General features: G+C 41.5%; 1 protein-coding gene across 1 annotated transcript in view; it reads left to right on the forward strand.

The window, feature by feature from the left end:
* UBE2Q2 (ubiquitin conjugating enzyme E2 Q2) overlaps positions 1–20,889 on the forward strand; it is a 65,290-nt gene that overhangs the window by 26,544 nt on the left and 17,857 nt on the right. Inside the window, exons 2-6 of the mRNA XM_038766957.1 lie at positions 221–325; positions 7,514–7,618; positions 9,182–9,238; positions 10,696–10,836; positions 18,738–18,822. Coding sequence (XP_038622885.1) covers positions 221–325; positions 7,514–7,618; positions 9,182–9,238; positions 10,696–10,836; positions 18,738–18,822 — 493 coding nt within the window. The remainder of the gene's footprint in view (positions 1–220; positions 326–7,513; positions 7,619–9,181; positions 9,239–10,695; positions 10,837–18,737; positions 18,823–20,889) is intronic.

A 20,889-nucleotide genomic window follows, 5' to 3' on the forward strand; every position in this document is an offset into this window, starting at 1 on the left:
ACAGTGAGGAGATTAGCGGCGGAGGGTGCGGGCTGTGCTGTAGAAGGAGAGAAGGGAGGTGAGGTAGGAAGGGGTGAGGTGATGGAGAGCGTTGAAGCCGAGGGTGAGGAGTTTTTGCCTGATAATCAGACCCTTTGTTATTTAGCATCCTGTTCCGTAAACTGAATAATGTGTTGGTTCCATGCATGTGAAAGTTTATGACCTGGGTTTTTCTGTACAGGAGTCTTACCCTTCTTCATCGCCAATATGGTTTGTGGAATCAGATGACCCGAATCTGACGTCCGTTCTGGAACGCCTAGAAGATATTAAGAAGAGCAACACATTGGTAAGACCTGAAACGACGTTTTTTTTCCTTTTAGAGTTTCAGCTGTGGGTTTCCATTTCTATGTAATACTACCCACAGCCCCACATAGCCATCTCTTCTCTAGACTAAACAACCCCTTCCCTAGTACCTGTTTTCCAATGCCTAAAAAAAGATGTGGATAAACTAGTGAAGTTTCAGGGGGAAAAATAGTCAAAATAATGCATGTGGGGGCCTAACTGGAGACAGTAATCTCATAACCTGACCCTTGTAGAGTATAGTTGAAGGGCCCTTGTATTGATGTAACTGATCCCCACACTAACTTTTAATATGGTCAGTCACAGGGCTGATTTACTCAGCTTCTGGTTAATTAGGCCTCCTAGGTCACTCTCTGATATCAGTGGCATTTTGGGGGCTCTTAGTGTGTGCAGAACACTCTGATAAGCACTTGGGAGAGTACAGTACAACAGAGTTGGTGGACACATGCCCTGCCCACAACAAGCTTCTGTTGCATTTGTTCCTAACCAGTGTCTCTCCTTGTTGTAGTTACTTTTGTTTGTCCAAATGTACAATGCCTTAAATTTATCACGATTGAATTTCTTCCTTGTATTACAGAGTCATTTTTACAGTTGTCATTTCAAATTACATTCCTCTGTTCCAAAAGGTTCGGAACTCTGCCCACTTTGGGATAACCCAAAACCCTTTCATCCAGGTAGCCATAAAACATGGAAGATCCTTGTAGAACACCACTTGGTACATCTCTCTCAGCTGGTTCTAAGCCATACTAAGAGTGATTGGGCATACACTTAACAATATATGGTATTCTTTGTACTCGAAGATGATGCCACTGATTGTGATATTCACATGTGAGAGCAGGTGTGAGTGAAAAGCCCAGTGTCAGTTTTGAGCTGTTGTTCCGCTTTGAAGCTTTATTTTATTGTATCCTTAAGATGTTAGAATCTCTGTCTTGCTTCCATATTTCAGCTCCCCATTCAGTAGCTGCTTGGGTATCCCACTGTTCTCCACTCTTCAGTCATGTCCCATATGGGGCAGTTGTGGTGAGCTGAACCTCAATCTAGGAGCTTTTTTTCTCCTCAGTCTAGGAACTTTTTTTCACCCAGCAATAGTAAACTGAAGATCGGAGCTTGCTGATCAAATACGATGTCCTGGATTGAAATCAAGAGCTTTTTAGAAATCTAGATTAAATAACAACTCTTCTGTTTTGGCTTGTTGTATGGAATGACATGCTTCTTAGACATTGGATTTGTTTGGCATGAATTTCTTTCCCTAAAGTTGCTTCCTAGTATTTTATGCCCTTCTGGGTGGTTGCAGTTTGAGGTGCCAAACTCCATTGTGTAAGTAAAAATTCCCAAAATGAGAAGTGAACTTTTTGAAAGAAAAGGCATTTTGTGGATTTTCTGGAAAAGTGAAAAATAGCTCCAATTTGTTTCTGGGGCATTCTAAAGTTTTTTGTCAGCAAAACTATCAAATGAATGGAATTTTGAGGTTAGCTTTTCCAGAACAAATATAGCCAATTCTTGATTAACCACTGGCCCCACCCAAGTATTGTATTTCTTCCTACTACCATTCTGTGGCCCTTTCACTGCAGGTTACAGCATCAACACCACCAGTGGGTGGGAAAGAGCAAAGGGGAAGAAAAACTCAAAATTGGTTAGTTTTGCTACTTGTTTGTGTCTCTGATGTAAGATTTAGTAGGGAAGGAAGTTGAATCCCATGAAAAAAATGAAGGTTTTAGACTATTGGGATTTCAATGATCCCTGCTATTCTTGTCCCCTAATTCCATGGTTTATAAAAAAACTGACCTGTGTTTTTTATAATAATTTTCATTATAAGAAATGCCGTTAATGGGTCAGTCAAACAATCCGTTTAGCTTAATAGTTCTAGTCCAGCACAGTGGCAACAGAATGCTTGAAGAAACTGTAGACTATTGATAGTAATATTTGGGGATGTATTATCTAACATGCCTAGCTTTTTTCTCCCTTTCATATCTAATTTTTCTTCTAATAATCAAATCCCTTTACTAAGGCATTTGAGGAGAAAGTAAAACCAAAATAATCACTTTTTAACCCCTCCTAGAACCCCCCCCCCCAAATTTCTAGTTCTTAGTTTTGTTTTCTTATCATGATCAAGGGTTAATTAGGGTACATAACTCCATAATAAGAATCACATTACTGAATTTTTTTTCAAGTTTAGGTAAAATGTGTTTAGGAGTCTGATGCACTTTATAATTTTATTCAAGATCCTTTGCTTCATTTATAGCATGGAACAGTAAAATTAAACCATTTCAGAGAAATTTTGAGCTTCAGGCAGTAAAGAGTATTACACATTTTTCTTGGTGATTATTAATAAGAAATATTGCTCACATTCTTTCAGAAAAGTGATTGACATATAGTAAGCACTACCACATACACACACACACACAAAAAAAAAAACACTTACAGGACTATTACCAACAGAGTAAATTCAGAACTTGACTGGCTGTCACTTAGGTTTGTGGGTTTGTGTGTATTGCTTCAGAGAAATTGTTATACTTAATTTCCTTAGTCCCAGTCAGTTATACCCACCTGAAACTGAATTGATAAATGCTTCAAGGGGTGATTGGTGAGGTTTCTTTCTAGGTATCAAGTTATAGTGGCAGTAAGGGTGGGCATTTCTGTAGGTATTAACTTTAGCTTTTCTACCCATTTCTTTTGTAGTCCAACAGAATATCTAACTGTCATCTTCCTGATAATTTGATAGATTTCTCCTTCATGTTGAACAGAGTAGGCTTTGAAAAGCTAATATTTTGATTGCTCAACACAAATTCACACTGACAATAGTTTTTAGATTCCTCCTTCTGCTTCCTACCTTTACTTCCTCTTCTCTTTTCCCATTCCAATGGGATAGAGAAAAGTAGGGGAGGAATAGGCTAGGGAGGTGGATAGAGATGGATTCTGGAGATGTTTTGAAGAAACATCTAGACTAGATGTTTAGACCCTAGACTCTGTCGTGGTCAGGGAACGTGTCTACCAACTCTGTATTGCACTCTTCCAAGCACTTAGTACAGTGCTCTGCACACAGTAAGTGCTCAGTAAATACCATTGATGAGAATAAAATCAGTAGAATTTGGTGACTCGTTGAGAAAGAGGGAGGAATCATGGATAATGCTATGCTTGCAGGCTTATGAGGAGGGAAGGAAAGATGGAGAGTTCAGTTTTGGACATGATGAGCTTGTGGTCCCTGAAGGACATCCTTAATGAGATCATCATCATCAATCGTATTTATTGAGCGCTTACTGTGTGCAGAGCACTGTACTAAGTGCTTGGGAAGTACAGGTTGGCAATGAGATCATCTCAAAGCAGAATGAAATGTGAGATTGTAAAGAAGGAGAGATGTCAGGGCTACTGAGTTGGATATGGGAGTCATTTGCTTACAGTTGGTAGTCAAAGCTTAAGAGAGCAAGTGCTGATTGACAAGAGAAGGGAACAACTTGTTCTCTTGCTCTCAAGGGAAACACCCGTTCCTTTGAACCACTTGCTTTGCCACTTATTTGCTGTGTGACCTTGGGCAAGTCACGTAAGTTGTCTGTGCCTCAGTTCCCTCATCTGTAAATTGGGGATTGTGACTGTGATCCCCAGGTGGGATATGGACTATGTCCAACCTGGTCTTGTATCTACCCCTCCTGTACTTAGTCTATGCCTAATGGATTGTAACCATTTAACAAATACTATTTAAAAAATGCCAAAAAACAAAACTGACGGGGAGGCACCTACATAGCTATGTAGGGAGAGGCAGAAGAAGAGCCAACATAAGAGACTGAGGAGGCGTAGCCAGATAGGTAGAAAGGAGAACCAGAAAGGATAGTGTCAGAGAAAGCAATGTTAGTGTTTTCAAGAGAAGTGGGTGGACCACATGTCAGAGGCTGCCTAGAGGTCCTGGAGGATTAGGACTGAGAAGAGTCTATTAGATTTGTTAAGGAGGGGGTCATTGGTGACCTTGAAGGGACCAGAAACCTGATTGTAGAGGGTCAGAGAGGAAAGTGGAGACCACAATTGAACAACCCATTTGAGGAGATTGGACAAGAATCATGGGAAGGAGATGGGATGATTCCTAGGTTTTGCATTGGGGTTGAGGGGATCATTTTAAGGATTGCAGATATATGGGTATGTCGGTAAGCATAGAGGAAAAGAGCAAGTGGAAAATATGCCATTGAGGGAGGTGACGAGGTTGGACACGAGTTTAATAAGGAATGGAGAGGTGGTGTTGGAGGTGCAGCTGGATGGGATAAGTTAAACATTATGAAAAGGCAGAGTTATTATTAACGTTTGATTGTCCTTGCTGTTGGGGCAGGTAGCAGTGATGACTCTGTTTGTGGAAAGAGCATGGACGTGCAAATCAGAGGGCATGGGTTCTAATCCCAGCTCTGCCACATGTCTGCTGGGTGACCTTGGGCAAATCTGTTAACTTCTCTGTGTCTGTTACCTTATCTTTAAAGTGGAGATTAAGACTGTGAATCCCATGTAGGACATGGACTGTGTCTGACTTGATTACCGTGTATCTACCCCAGCGTTTAGAACAGTGCTTGGCAAGGAACAAATACCGCAATTATTATTATTATTATTATTACTATTAATTTGGCATCCCCGTCACTCACACATGTGCCCCTCAACACCCGGGCTAAGGGTGTGATGGGTGAAGGAAAGGTGTATTTGAAGTTGAGGAAGCTATAGTCCTTGAGCCTCCCTGTGTATTTTGAAGACTCTGCCCTTTTGTATATGTTTTGAAAATCTTGTCTCAGCACAGCTGCTTAGCTTCCTGTTGAAAGTCCTTGGCTGCTTACAAAATTTTCCTAATGCAACAGAATTTATCAGATGAGCAGTCATACACCAAGATACAACCAATTTATATTCCTTAAAAATGAGGTTTTATCAAGGGGTACATTTTTCCAGAAGACATGCAATTAGTTAGGCTTTTAATTTCCTTTACAATTCAGTAGCCATTTTTAAGATATACTAAGGCAGTTGAGCCCCCAAAGTGACTTTCCTCAGGTCTTAGACTCCCTCTTTTGGGAAACAATTCAAAAAGGTGTTTTCATGAGGAAATGTGGGACCTTGGCAGAAACCAGCCGGGCAGCAACTGGAAAGTGGAAAGATCTTTCTGTGAGTTGTTTATTTAGGCAGTTGCCACCGTGCTGTTTATTGACCTCTCTCCTGCTTCCCAGCACCGTTGCCAGCCTTTCCAGCCACTCAGCAGCTGTCTTTAGTGGTGCAGCCACCCTGTACTACCAAACTGTGGATAAGCAGCAGCTACATTATAGCGTTTTAAGATGTCATTCCCCAGCAGATCATTCCCTACCTCAAGTTTCTCCTTTCAGTGGCATCTCATTGCTTTATAATAAAAACCAGACACCCTTGATAGTTGGGTTTCTGGGCTCTCCATCATTTGTCTTCCTCTCACTATTCTCTCCCAGCAGCACCACAGCTCCTCCCAGGCAGACGTCTTTTCTGTCTCTTGCTTTAGCTCCCATCTCTGATTCTTGGCTCATGCCTTTCCTTCTGTCTAAAAAGCCTTTCTGCCTTTCACTTTAACCCCTTTCGAAAAGCTCTCCTAAAATTGTTCGTTCTCCAGGAGGCATTTTCCGATTACTCCCCATCATCCCACCTGTCCAGATGTGCCACACCATCAGCAACTTCAGCATATATTTCTCTGTCTCTTCATTCACCAGTCCCTTTTTTTTCCTCACTTTACTAAAGCTGCAGTCTCCTGTCAAGATTGTGGAGTAATGGATGGTAGCGCCGTTGGCTTTGCGCAGGGCCCAGTTGCACACTCCCACACCAGTTGCTAGTAGGCAGGCACGGGGGTAGCACATTGTATCATGCATGCAGATATTTCAGTTTTTTACTTGTAGATCCTAATATGACCAAAGCGACAACAGGACTGTGTCACTGTTGTGCCGAGGTTCTCTGATTTAGTCAATCAGTGGCATTTATTGAGCACTTACTCTGTGCGGAACACTGTTCGAAGAGCTTGGCAGAGTACAGTAGAAGAGAAAAAGCAGACCCTTTCCCTGCCGACAATGAGCTTGCAGTCTAGAGGAAGGCACTTACCTCGGTAGCCTCCTCCCTCCACACATCCGCCAAGCTAGCTCTCTTCCTCCCTTCAAGGCCCTACTGAGAGCTCACCTCCTCCAGGAGGCCTTCCCAGACTGAACCCCTTCCTTCCTCTCCCCCTCGTCCCCCTCTCCACCCCCCCATCTTACCTCCTTCCCTTCCCCACAACACCTGTATATATGTATATTATGTTTGTACATATTTATTACTCTATTTATTTTACTTGTACCTATCTATTCTATTTATTTTATTTTGTTAATATGTTTGGTTTTGTTCTCCGTCTCCCCCTCTTAGACTGTGAGTCCACTGTTGGGTAGGAACTGTCTTTATATGTTGCCAACTTGTACTTCCCAAGCGCTTAGTGCAGTGCTGTGCACACAGTAAGCGCTCAATAAATACGATCGATTGATTGATTGATTTTACTTGTACCTATCTATTCTATTTATTTTATTTTGTTAGTATGTTTGGTTTTGTTCTCTGTCTCCCCCTTCTAGACTGTGAGCCCACTGTTGGGTAGGGACTGTCTCTGTATGTTGCCAGCTTGTACTTCCCAAGCACTTAGTACAGTGCTCTGCACACAGTAAGCACTCAGTAAATACGATTGATTGATTGATTATTAAGAGGCCCACATTAGGCAGCTGTATGTCGGCAGTTGTGTAGGGCTGTCCATCTCGTGGAATGTCCTATCTGGTTTTTGGGTTAGAAACTTCAGCATTGATGGCACGTCCCCAGGAACAGAACCTGGTTGGCCCTGATTCTCAAAGCAGTGTTCTCTCTACTGGCCCAGCAGCAGGGCTATCACTCCTAACTATGATATATTTATCAGTTTATGTCTGCCTCCAAGGAATTCACAATCTAATAGAGAGGTATCAGAGTACACGCCTTTTGAATGCTCACGTTGTACCCAGCATCGTTACTCATATTTCATATACTTATATTGACTGTTGACTAGAATGAAAAGTAATCCCCACTGCTCCCCCATTTTCTTCCCTTGCATCCCTCAACAATAGTTAAGTGATCTCTGCCTGCAGTGAACTTAATCTGCGTCTTTGGGAACTTTTGAAACGGGCTTAATTTACTAAGATAAAATTTGTTTCCATAGCTTCTTCAGCAGCTGAAACGATTGATATGTGACCTCTGCAGATTGTACAACCTCCCTCAGCATCCAGATGTTGAGATGCTAGATCAGCCACTACCAACTGTTCAGGTAAATTCAAAATTATCCAGGGTTCAGCAACCAAAATCAGAGCTACGTTCTTTCAGAAAATCTGAAATGACTCCTCCTTCTATCCCTGGTGTAGCAGTGTAAATGATCCTTAGGAGCTGAGCACTGATTGATAACATCTCCTGACATTTTGCATTTTTGTTTAATTAGGGATTTTAAATCTCACTGTAGCTCTTACACAGTTAACTAACGCTAACTCTGTCGAAGGCAAATGAAGGCTTATTTCTCTTAAATTCTTGTCTAATTTTTAAAAATCTGCTCTTCCATCAATGTCTTCAGAGAGCTTTTAGTTTAGCCTCCTAATCCATTGCCTTCAGGTTGATTTACAGGTATCTGATCCAAAATATAACATACCTAATGTCATCAGTTTTCGGTGAATATTGTGCATACTCTTCTTGCTAGAGTAGGTTGATCTTAACTTCTGCTTTTGACTGTGTCCTTTCATATAGCCTTGTGGGAATGGGTGGTGGGAAATGCAACTCGATTAATATATGTAACAGATTATTTAGTATCCATAAAGAAAACCCTGACCTAATTCTACTCCTGTTTTGATAGAAGATCTGTCCTGTGAAATAAATTCTTGGATTTTTACCACAGTTCCTTTCCTTGGAGGGAACAGAATGTCCCAAACATAAATTTCATTTAAAAAGTGTTCTTTTTTTTTTAGTATAATTCAAGGCAAAGGAAAGATATTTGAGCCCGGGATTCAAGTTTGTGGTACCAGGCAGAGATTTATTTTCAAACTTAACCCATTAGAATTACACTGTCAGAACAGTGTCTTAATTTCTCCTGAATGGTTTAAAATCAGAATCACTAAATTATGACTTTCTCCTTTTACACTTGGGGGCTGACTTTGTTTTCTTAAAGTACTTAAGTTCTCACATATATTTTAAAATCCCAAAGTAATTTTTTCAGTGTTTTAAATTATTTCAGCGAAATCTAATCCTTGAATCACATTTGAGTAGGTCCTGTGTGCACTGGGAAGTGATACTTCCGTTCCAGTCTGAGAGGAAGAATGGTTGGGGACATGTCTGAGAGGGGACGTAGAAGGATTAAAGCAAAGTACGAAAAATAAAAGTAAAACAAGGTTAACAGTAAGAGCATCATTACGTCGTGGTTAAGGGAGCAGCGGTCAGGTTCCTCACCACCCTGGCCCCGGTTGACCATAGCTCAGCAGTGATAACATCCACAAAGTGCCTCAAATTTTGGGACACACACGGTCATGGTTGCGTGACTGCAGACCGGGGCAGGGCCTCTTGCCTGCCTCACTTCAGGGGAACAGGATCTGACTCCCAGGATAGTGTGATGGGCGGCGTGAGGAAAGGCATCGTCTCTTCTTAGACCTCAGAACTCCAGTGGAGGAGGGACTTCCAGGGCCTGGGTGATTATTTGGTATCAACTGTCTTCTGTCATATATTTGGCTACAGAGCTGTCCAGTAATAGTCAATATATGTTGAAAGCACCAAGTGCACAAGTACATTCCGGGTGCTCAGTTAATGATTTTTATCTGTGCAGTTACTGCAGAGTGATCTGTTCATATTTCAGAATGGAACAACAGAAGAAGTTACTTCCGAAGAAGAGGAAGAGGAAGATATGGGTGAAGTATGTATTTTGTGGGAACAACTCCACTCCCCATCCTTGGCACAGTACTAAGAGAAGCAGCGTGGCTCAGTGGAAAGAGCCCGGGCTTTGGAGTCAGAGGTCATGGGTTCCAATCCCAGCTCCGCCAACTGTCAGCTGTGTGACTTTGGGCAAGTCACTTAACTTCTCTGTGCCTCAGTTACCTCATCTGGAAAATGGGGATCAAGACTGTGAGCCCCGCATGGGACAACCTGATCACCTTGTAGCCTCCCCAGCGCTTAGAACAGGGCTTTGCACATAGTAAGCGCTTAATAAATGCCATCATTATTATTATTACTAAGCATCAAACTGTCAACCTACTGCATTAATAACCTACTGTGACACAGCTCAAAGAATCGGTCCCCAAAGTAACTGGACTGCAGTTTTGAATAATTTATTGGAAAAGAAAAATAACTGAATTCTAAATGTTCTTGGTAAATTTGGAAAATGAGGGTTTGCTGAATTAAGGAGATAAATTTTTAAACAGTAGAAAATAATGGAGTGATTCTACGTGGAACCATGTACCCTTCTGGCTTAGAGGCAGGTACTATAATAAGTTTGATAACCATCTCTTTAGAGTTCTGGTCTAATAATCTTTAACATTTCAAGTAGATGGAGCCTGATTTTGCCACTCACTAGCTGGCTTCTCTGAATGTTATCTGGAGGAAACTAGGAGAGCATTCTTGGTGTAATAGTCCAGGACTTAGTGACTGTCCTTGAAGGGTGTGTTTAGCTGGGATCATCATAAGAAAATGAAGAAACAAGAGCCCTGCACTGGGCTTGGAAAAAGATCGTATTATATAGATGTGATCTCACAGGTGTTTGTGCTTTAAGATTTAGGTTGCTTAGTTTAAGCTAAAGTGGTATCATCTGATACATTGTAAGCCCTGTGGTTGTGCTCTTTGAGAAAATACTAATGGAATAAAAGGTTGCAGGCACATTTTGTTACCTATGTTTTTCCGTTTTTCTCAGTTGGACTAAATTTGGTTATCTGCTTTTAGACAAGGAACTCTTAGCCCCTCAAGTAGAGACATGCTCAAAATATGTACCATAATTTAATCTGTCACTTTCTCTTTGCACCATCTGTAGTATATTTTTGCATCCCGAGCAGTTTTGGTCTATTTTTCACCTTTCTTGGTTCCCAGCTAAAAAGATCAATTGACCAATTGATCTTTAAAAATTAAGAAATGGGGAACAAAGAATTGTAGGTGTACATATGTTTTAAGGATTGGAATGGGGAGTTGGCAGGAGTTGGCTCTTAAGAGGAAAGTTAAGAATGTTCCTAAGGGTTGAAATGGAAGAAAAGCTGCAATTGTGGTTTTGTGTAGTCTGAAGAACAGTGGTCTGTCCATTTCCCTCCTGTCCTGTGAAGTGGAGATCAGTAATCACTTTTTTTGCTTAAAACATAGCTTGAATGACTGAACTGTATTTTCCATTAGGATATTGAAGACCTGGATCACTATGATATGAAGGAAGAGGAACCCGTTGATGGAAAGAAGTCAGAGGATGAAGGCATCGAAAAAGAGAACCTGGCAATATTAGAGAAAATTAGAAAGAATCAAAGGCAAGACCATTTAAATGTAAGTCCATATCTCTGGGGTTAAAAGTTACTCTCCTTTTGATATGTGATTCATTGGGTTCGAGGCTATCTCCATTTCTGAATTGACCACACTACATAATTCCCAGAGATACATCATGCTGTGGTTGATTGACACAGCCCAGGATCTGTAAGCCCTGCCTGACACCATATCCAGTCCCTGCAAGGAAATCCATTGCCTTAGCCTGCCTGCACCATGCTGCTTTCCAGTCAAGGACTCGAAGCTGTGACCTACTCTCTACCCGAATGCTTGGGGAGAGACACCAGAAGGAGCTGGACTCCGTTCTTGCAAACGAAGGGTCATAGCAGGTGTGAGTCAGGGCAGGGTGGATAAGAAGGAGAGGCCCTGTCTTTTCTGCCTCCCGCCAATTCTGTTCCACCTTCAGCTGAAGCCGAGAAACTCTAACCAGCCTCACCCACATCCCAGGTTCCCAGCTCTCTACAATCAACACATAATGACTCCAGGTGCAGCCACAGTGACCCCTGGCCCCAGTGAAAGCCAGTCTAAAGTACAGCTGGATTGAACGCACTTATTTTCAGCCCTGTACTAGGCACCATTCCCCTCATTGCAATCCTGAGGGATGGAAAGATTTAAATTTGTATTTTACTTTCTTGAGAAGCTCTGTCTCCAATTCTAATCCCAGGTCTGCCACGAGCCTCCTTTTTTTCATCCAGGGAAAGGCGCTTAACCTCCCTGTGTCTGTTTTCTTCTTTGTAAAATGAGGAGCTCTCTCTGCCTCTTAGGGCCTCAGCTGGGGCAAAACCTGTATCTTGTCTGCCAGCATTTAGCTCAATTTTTATTAGGTATTTACTGTGTTGTAAAGCACCAGTAAATAGAAGAGATTAGCTGCGTACGGTGAGCTATACTCTTTATCGTCAGACATCTTCCTCCCCAGTCATAGGAGTTAAGCCTCGTACTTTGCTCATGAGTGGGTAGAAGTGTCCTTTCCATTAGAATCTGGAGCTACAAAAGGAATATCTAGGTGGGGCCAAAGCTTAAACCTTCCAAGATTTGGGTTGGAGTCAAGTGTTCCTTCTAGCTCTCCTCAGGAGTTCCTCAGTTCCTGCTTCCACCACCCCTAGCTTTCAGACTTGGAGAGGTACATGTGTAATTGTTTTTACCTTTCGTTATTGGGGCTACAACTCTTAAGCCGCTTAAAAGGGCAGCGACACATATCCAACGGGGCGTCCCAGGAATCATAGGCCTAGAGAAGTGAACTGACTTGCCCAAGGTCACAAGGCAGACAGGAACAGAGCTGAGTTGAGAACCCTGGTCCTCTTACCATTAGTCCACGCTGCTTCCTATATGTGGTACTTTAAAATACAAATTCTGAATCATCCAAAATCTTTTGTTGTATGTTTAATTTCTTTTCCAAAAGTCACTTTAAAGTTCATAGATCCAAGAACAGGATCATGAAACTATCCTAAGTGGCCCTTCTACTGGAGGGACTGTGTAGAGCATTTGTGCAAACCATTTTAACTTAAAGTTTTTCTCTATTCCATATAATGAAAGAGACCTTCAAAGATCAACTGTTTTTTTTTCTCAAGGCTTCAGTTTATCAATCTTGTAAACAAACTGTATTCTACTTTTTCCCCTTTTCTTCCCTACTTTTTAAAAATAGAATAAAGATCTCTAGGAAAGGTGATTTCACAGTTTTTCCCTAGGGTTTAATTTACCCACCCTTAATGTCAAGAAATTATTTTCTTCTTAGCCCAGCAAAACCATCCTGCTGCAGTTTTAAAACCCATTTTCTCAATTTCAGTGGAGACAGGAAGCAGTTGGTCATCTTCTATGTAGCAAAGCTTCAGGTATCTTCAGATTGTGTGGTCGCTTTGCAGGTCTTCTCTTTTCTAAGTTAAATTGAGCCAGATAGGGTTTTATTTTAAGGTGGTTCCTTATTTCAGTAATAATATGACAGTTGATGGTTTTGCTTTGTGTTATTTGTCTCCAAATGTAAGAAAGGGACATGTCAGGTGATAAGCTGCTCTTGGATATCCCTGGACTCTTCTTCTAAAACCTGAGAGGGGGGTCTTCCTGGATAGCAGCCTAGCTAGAAACAAATCAGGGCCTTGAGGTTATTGGACTAAACCCACCACCTCCACATATGGACACAAACACATTTCCTGCCACCATCATTCCAGCCATCCATTGACTTAACTAATAGGGCTCCTTCTACCTAAAAACCTGCATGCCCCCAGATATCCTTTTTGATTCTGCTATCCATTTTCATTTAACCCAGGGTCTGCCCGGATGGGGATTCCCACCCCAAAGCTCCCTGTCCTAGGTGAAGTATCATCTCCGTCACCTCCACCACTGTTTTATAGTGGCCTTGGATGAGATTTTTGGGCCAGGATCCCTTAAGCAAACAAAAAAGGGAGGATGGAGAAGAAACTATTACCTTCATTTGATTCAGGTGCCCTTAGAGCTGGGCTGTGGCTCCCTACTGATTGTGACTTCCTCCCCTCTCTTTAGAGCAGGATTCCCTTAATTCAGAATGCCCTTCTGGTTGGAAGTCAACCCTGGTTAGGATACAGAGAGGCATATGATTTGCTCGTGTCCACCCCAGCGTTTAATACAGTGCCTGGCACTAGACAGTGAGCCTGTTGTTGGGTAGGGATTGTCTCTATCTGTTGCTGAATTGTACTTTCCAAGTGCTTAGTACAGTGCTCTGCACACAATAAGTGCTCAATAAATACGATTGAATGAACGAATGGCACTTAATAAGCGCTCAACAAATACTGTGAGTATTACTATTATACTAGGAGATATTCGAAAATGTATTGCAAGAAATTACCAGCTAGAACTCAGTGGCTTCTCTTGGGGTCCTCGGGAGTCTGAACTATAATAATGATGGCATTTATTAAGTGCTTACTATGTGCAAAGCACTGTTCTAAGTGCTGGATATGTGGTCCCACCTCTCATTTCTTTAACCTGGTTTATGAAGGGCCTGTGCAAATTTAATAAGCCAATACGTACCCCTCTTACTATCTGGGAACATTATACTTTTGTCACCCAACTTGCTCTACCTTCATTCAGTCAATCAGTCGATGTTATTTATTGAGCACTTTATGTGTATAGAGCACTATATTAAGTGCTTGGGAGAATACAGTACATTCGAGTTGATAGCACAGTTCCTGCCCCCAAGAGGGTTACAGTCTATAGGGGGAGACAGGCATTAAGGTAAATTACAGATAGGGGAAATGGCACTGAGGTAGGTACAAGATGTTCATGTTGGTCACAGCCCCTTCCCCACAAGGGACTCACAATCTAAGTAGGAAGGAGAACAGGATGTACTGAAGCCCCATTTAAACAGATGAAGTAACTGAGGCACAGAGAAGTTAAGTGAATTGCCCAAGGTCACACACAGCAGGCAAATGCAGAGTCAGGATTAGAACCCATGTTCTCTGACTCCCAGGCTTCTTAACACTAGGGCAAGCTTTTTCATGCCCTGAGTTATGGGTGCCATCATCTCTCTTAGCTTAGATGTTCATGGATACAATTTTTTTCAGCCTCTTCATCAGTTCAGAGATCATTTTGCTCCCCATCTTATTTCCAAATCCTAAATCCCTGGGGATGGCTGTCCATCACGATCTCTCACGAGACCAGAGGTAAAAGCGAGATGGGCTGTCAACTGCACTGCCTTTTGTAATGAAGGGTGGGATACACACTTCCAGGATCAGTCACGGTCTACTCCATCAGGGATCAGGCAGCTACCAAAGCAGCTCTGAGTAATGTCTCTATAAAGGGAACCATTTCTGTTTGTTAGTAACTGTTGTTTGGAAATGGCCTCCTGGGGAGAAGTCTGTTTGGGCAGCTCCATCCTGCATCACCTGTCTCAGTAGTCTCCATCTCACTGTCTTCCTAAGGCGAGCTGTGAATTCTACCAAAGTGATTATCTGGGATATCGCATACCCATCTCTGGAGAAGCAAGCAGCCTGAGTGTTTTGAAGGGGTGTTGACACCAGATGTTTACACCTGCCCTCCTTCCCTCTCTTGAGGGCAGTGGGTTTTTTCTGGTTTTTGTTTTTTTTTCCTTTTTGTGCTCTCTGTTGAAGGATTTCCCTGATAGATTTTTAGCTCCTTGAGGATAGGGATGTGTGTTTTCTGTCATACTCTCCCAAGTGTTTAGTACAGTGCTCTTCAACCAGGTGCTCAATAAATACCATTGATTGACTCCATCTGTCCAATTAAGATTGTATTGGACATTGTAAGGGAACTGCCTTCTATGAAGGGAGGCTTCCGGGAGCAACTACCAGAGAGATCACCTGACATCTCTTCGTTTCTTCCAAGAACTCAGGTTACAGTAACCTTCGTAAAAGAGGATGGCACAACTCTGAGTGAAATTCATTAGGGATACGATTGTGACTGAAGACTTCTGTAACCCTTAAGCCACTAGAAGATGGACTCTTGTGCTGTTGCTTTTGTTTGTTGTCCTTGGATCAGTTTTCATGTTTGCTGGCTTGTCTAACGATCCTTACAGAGCTTCTACTTCAAGAGAGCTGCTCCTTTCATCACTGCAGTGTGCCATGCTGGCCTTCCCGTGGCGATTGACTCCTAGCATTCACCTGGGATGCAACATGTGTGAGGCTTTGTTTTACTGTTTCCGTAAATCATCTCCTCCATCCTTGCTTTTGGTTTTCCAATTTCAGTTTGCCAGATAGCAGCAGAATTGGTTAGCTGGCTGTCATCCATTCTCCCTGTATATCTGAGGCAGCACAGTTGTGTTGCAGTGAGACTAGCTTCATTGCTAAAAGACTGAGTGTTCTAGGTCTTCGTTGTTTGTGATCCTGCTCCGGCGTTGGATGTTGAGTGTAGCCTTTGTCACTGATGGAACTGCTCAAGAATAGAGTCCAGTTCTCTCATTGGAGAGCATTACAGCTCTTTATACCTTTAAGTTAGTCATCTGTGTACATTAATTTGGGGATGATTATCTTCATTCTATAATAATAATAATGGCATTGGTTAAGCACTTACTATGTGCAAAGTAAGCATTCAAGCGCCTGCGTCCAGGCTGCTTAGAATGAACTGGGTAGGACCCAGTCCCATTATGCATCCGTGCTCTACCCCGTTGGCAATTGAGAATGGATCAGAAGGGACACCCATGGCTCTGACCCAGCCAGCTCAGAATCTTAATGTACTTTTCAGAGTAGTCAAGTTTAAGTGATTTCTAGAGTTTGGGCCTAGTGATGATGATACCATCCTTGTGGTTAATAACTCTTGTTTAATGAGTACAGTTTTTTAAATTGAAAAGTAATGAATAATCCTTATTCCTTTAACCTTTTGTAGGTTCTTTAAATGGTAAAAAGAGATCTGTTTTGGGGTGTCATTTAAAACAATAAGAACTTAAAACTCCACAGCCTAAAGGAAAAGAGAACAATAGTGAAGCGAAGCTTGCAGATGAGAAGTGTCATAGTAAGAGCTCTCCTGGTTTTCCTCATTCTCTTTAGCTGACTCAACCCACATATTCAGTGCATTACTAAGTCCTGTCGGTCCTACCTACACAGCATCTCTTTTCTCTCCAACCAAACTGCTACCACATTAATACAATCACTCATCCTGTCCCGCCTGAATTACTGCCTGAGCCTCCTTGCTGACCTTCCAGCCTCCTGTCTCTCTACACTCCAGTTCATACTTCATTCTGCTGCCCGGATCATTGTTCTACAAAAATGCTCACAATAGGCTTCCCCACGCCTAAATAAACTGCTTTTGTTGCCCATCCACCTTTGCATCAAACAAAAACTCCTCACTGTTGGCTCAAGCACTTAATCACCTTGCTCCTTCCTACCTCACCTTGCTACTCTTCTACTACAACCCAGTTCGCACACTTTGCTCCTCTAATGCCAACCTTCTCAATGTGCCTCGACCTCATCTATCTCGCCGCTGGCCCTTCTCCCACATCCTGCCGCTGGCCTGGAATGCCCTCCCTCCTCAATCTGACAATTACCTTCCTCTCCGTCAAAGTCTTATTGAAGGCACATCTCCTCCCAGAGGCCTTCCCTAACTAAGCCCCTCCTTTCTCCCACTCCCTTCTGTGTCACCCTGACTTGCTCCCGTTATTCTTCAGCACCTTCAAGCCCCACAACACTTATGTACATATCTGTACATTTACATATCTGTAAATTAATGTATTTACATATCTGTAAATTAATTTATATGAATGTCTCTCTCCCCCCTCCTCTAGACTGTAAGTTTGTAATGACCAGGGAATGTCTGTTGTATTGTCCTCTCCCAAGTGCTTAGTAGAGTGCTGTATGCACAGTAAGTGCTCAATAAATACAATTGAATGAGTGAAATGACATACTGATGGGGCAGTGGAAACCACTGAGTCACTTCACAGCAATCGATTATATAAATTTGAATCCTAGCCCGCTGTACCGTTTCCGTATTGATCAGTGTAATTATTATTGCAGTCTTAATTCCTACCCAGTTCTAACAGTGAAGAAGCAGCGTTGCCTTAGATAACCACACAGGGTTTGCAAATAAGGTTGTATGTGGCTTATCAGTTCTGCTACAAAATTCAAAAGTAGTGTGACTAGTATGTATGGATTTCGTTTAGAAATCGTCAGAGAAGAGATCATGTCCTATTCTGTTATTTATTCCAAGTGTCCTGGTTCAGTGTTCTGCATGTAATAAGTGCTCAATAAATGCTAATAATGATGGCAGTGATGATTAAGTAGGTTTTGCTTAGTTGGGGGGAATAACCCTAGAGAAATCCCAAAAGCATAATTCAGAAGATTGCAAAAAAAGCATTTTTATGTCAGGGTAGCTTATTTAGATACCCAAAGTGAACAAACAAGCATCTGTGTGAAAAATTCAGAAGTGTTGGTGCAATAACCAGCACGCCCTGTTCCACACAAGAGTCGTTTGGCCTAGCCAGGTTTCTGGGCTAGTTGTGGACTGCAGATTCCTAGGATCCATCCTAGCTCAGGTCAAGTCCCAGATTTTCCATCAAAGCTGCAATTTGTTTTCCATTCCATTACAAAGCAGATTGTATAGAGTGGGACAACAGCTTGCCAGGACAAAAGATACATTAAAGTATTCAGATACAAAAGATAGTGAAACAACCTCAAAAGATGTGGCATACCAGTAAACTAGAAAGAGTGGATGTGTAGCAGTAGGTAATCCCCTTGACATGCAGTATTCAAAAATGGCATGGATTCCACTTGAAACTTAAAAGCAGAGCCAAAGACAATTTTTTCTATATCCATAGTATGTAAGGTATTACCAATCATCTGTTAGTAGTACCAAGCATCTGTTAGTAAGCATATTATTGTAGAACTAAAATGGCATCACAGATTAATGCATGATGACTAGAATATTACTACTATCATAGGCTAATTGTATTGTCCTAAGTGATGGTGGTGTTGACTTCATTCAATTGTATTTATTGAGCATTTACTGTTGTGCAAAGCACTGCACTAAGCGCATTATCAAATGTTGTGTGTCCTTTGATCCATAGGTGCTCTGATTTTGGGGGCCTTGGTTCTCTTGTCTAAAATATAATCCTCATTTCCTAGACGCCATCAGGACTTTATATGTTACCATCTGACTGAATGAATGGTAGGCACAAATCTGAATGACTAACAGCTGGAATTTATTTTTAAATCTAATCTCTGGGATTATGGGTTGGATTTATTTTGGTAGGCTGTCAAATTATCAAGTCTGTCACCAAGTAACTGTACAGTTGAAACTTCATTACTGCACAAATTGATTCCTAATCTTTTTCAGCTATTTTAAAATCCTCGGCTGTTCTACACCCTAATGTATTCTCCTTACAGATCCTAGGAGCAATCTCAGTGTGAAGGGTCTTAACCCATCTAATTTTCTTAGTCATTTGCACTAGTGTTTTTCCCCTAAATGATGATTTGATTTTGATTTTTCAGGGTGCCGTATCTGGGTCAGTACAGGCTTCCGACAGACTTATGAAAGAGCTCAGGGATATATACAGATCACAGAGTTATAAGACAGGTAAGGACTTCTGAGCTGTCTCTTTTTTTTCTCTCAATCTGTGAACCTGCAGCAGAGTAATCCAGTGTCAGACTGAAAAAATGTCTTCCTTTGACATCATGATGCCTGTTAAAGATATGGTTGGCCACAAGTAATCATGATAGGATGAAAATAACAAACTGGGGTCATGCAGGTAAAGACATTTTGGGATTCCATAATGCGAATTTGTCCTTTTTGGAGTTTAATTGGCCTTGGAATGTGCCTGATGAACACCTGCTGCACGGAGATGTTAGGGACCAGGCACTTCCCCTTTTCACCCTTCCTGGCTGGTGGTTTCACCCTGAGACTGCTCAGAGAGAGAAGAAAGGAGTGGGGTGAAAAAGCAGGAAATACTCTCCACCAATCACATGTGCTGATGTCATATTTCCTTCAGTGAACAAATGGTTCATAGCACCAGAAATGTCACATTCATTTGCATGGCGCAGTCTCGGAAAAAGAAGTTAGTGCTTAGATTGAGACTTCAAAGAGATTCAGACCCCAAATGGGTTTTTCTTTGTGAAAATTCCTTATAACGTATCCTGGCCCGAAGTAGATTTGCATTCTCAATTCTGTTTTCTTCCTTAGCGAAAGAATGTTTTTCTCGTTTCTGTGAAATTCGGTGTCAAATCCCTTTTTACAGTAGATTTTGGTCGTAATAGAATTGAGCGTGAATAACAAATTAAATATTTTATTTTTGGTTTTCACAATGGTACAGAGCATTTTAACTGAAATGTTGTATGACTCTGCACAGTAAGCAGGAACATTTTCATGGCAGCCAGCAGCACATAGGAAGAGCAATTCCTGAGACAGACCTAGTGGTCTGACCATCCTGGTATTCTATTTCCTACAGCAGCAACAGGATGTTTGAAGGAACGTGTGGTGGTTGCTCTTAATGATGAATCTTGCCTTCAGTGATATTTGTTTAAATGAGCCAGCCTCTGTAGAATAATTTAATAAATCAAATTTCTATGTCTATAAATCTTACTGTATCCCAAAAGTTCTCTAAACCAAATTCTCCTACTAAACCGTTGAGATCAAATTTAAATATTTTTCATTCTTGTCAACACATTCACAATGCAGTATAACTCTAATATGTGTTTCCTGATCTTACATTTTCATGGATGGTTCCCCTTCTCTGTTCATTGTCATGTTCCCCTTCTCTGACATTATTTCACCTTTCTAGATGCTTCTCTATGTGCATTAGTTTAATTCATCTTCTGTCTCTTGGGGACTAGACAGACTGGAAAGTGCAAATGAAATTAGTGAAAGAATGATTGCTCCACTATTCAGTGAATGAGAATGTTTAGTCCTGATTGATTATTTTTTCCAGTATTTTTCCCCTTACCTTTTCCCCCTTTCTGAAGTTTTTGGAAACCTGTCAGGGTTTAATTACAGAATCAATCCTATTTACAGGTGCATGCTTCACTCTTTTCTGAGTTCCATATTGCGGACTTTTAAAGTAGTGTACTTTCTGTGCTAGCCATGACCTTGAGAAATAATTATGTGTTCTTGTCAACTTCGAGTCTCCAATGCTAGGTAAACTTCTAGGACATGTCAGGAGTTTGTACGATTCGAACTATCTCTGTCTTCAAATTATAACTGAGAATGAAATGTTGACTGCCTAGAGACAGAATTGAAAAACGTTCAAATCAAAAAGTGAAACCCCACCTGCTTTTTCCCCCACAACTTATAGCAAAAGCTTCTCAGCTTAGCATTAGGTGTCTTCACTTGCTGCTCTTAATGCTAACTTCTGCCATAATGTGTGCTTTCACTAAGCATTTCGACTAGACCGCTGCTAAGGAATTAAGGGAATAGTCATCCAACAAAACAAGTTGTTTCGATACAGCACATTGCAGTGTTGGAAGAAAATGTTTGTGTGCGTCCATGAATGAGCATTAGTGGAACATTGGAACGGGTGACTTGTACAGCTCAAGTTTTCCTCTGTGGAGTTTTGAAAGAATGAAACCCTGCATTACATAGGGGAACAGAGTATATTCTGAGTTTCTAGTCAAATTTATCATCTTAGTATCTATAGGGAAGAGCCCATTG

This window comes from Tachyglossus aculeatus, chromosome 26, assembly GCF_015852505.1.
Source record: "Tachyglossus aculeatus isolate mTacAcu1 chromosome 26, mTacAcu1.pri, whole genome shotgun sequence".
Lineage (NCBI taxonomy): Eukaryota > Metazoa > Chordata > Mammalia > Monotremata > Tachyglossidae > Tachyglossus > Tachyglossus aculeatus.